The sequence below is a fragment of the Trypanosoma theileri genome (genome assembly GCF_002087225.1).
Source record: "Trypanosoma theileri isolate Edinburgh chromosome Unknown TM35_Tth_68_V1, whole genome shotgun sequence".
NCBI lineage: Eukaryota > Euglenozoa > Kinetoplastea > Trypanosomatida > Trypanosomatidae > Trypanosoma > Trypanosoma theileri.
Window position 1 is genome coordinate 11,828 of NW_021639910.1, and position 369 is coordinate 12,196.

The window sequence follows — 369 nt, forward strand, 5'->3', positions numbered from 1 at the left end:
GGGCTGCTGCAGGTGCTGCAGTTGGTCCTGACCCTCCTTGCACTCCTGGTTCTTCTGAACCTCCTTGTCCTGCTGGGAGTGGTCATCCTCCTGGTCCTATTCTTCCCACTAAAGGTCCTGTTGTTGCTCCGGCGGGACAAAAGGACGAAAGAGATGATGGTGTGGATGGTCCTGATCCTGAATCTGAAGTATTATCTGCAGAAGGGAATGGGAATAGTCTTGGCAATTTACACGAAACTACACAGCACGCCGGTCAAAGAGGAAAAGAACCCACAGAACCTCCTGTTGCTCCTCATACAACAACTAATCGTGATGTCAGTCTTAGAGAGCAGGATCCTAATCACAGTGACTCGCAGAATCCAGGTGAAA

The 369-nt window shown here is 50.1% G+C and overlaps 1 protein-coding gene across 1 annotated transcript; it reads left to right on the forward strand.

Moving 5' to 3' along the window:
- Nucleotides 1-2: 2 nt before the first annotated feature.
- Nucleotides 3-368, forward strand: TM35_000681040 (uncharacterized protein; the record flags this gene model as incomplete). Its single annotated transcript, XM_029031151.1, has 1 exon — nucleotides 3-368. A coding segment is annotated over one exon (366 nt), but the record flags the coding sequence as incomplete, so codon positions are not given.
- Between the last annotated feature and the right edge of the window lies 1 nt (nucleotide 369).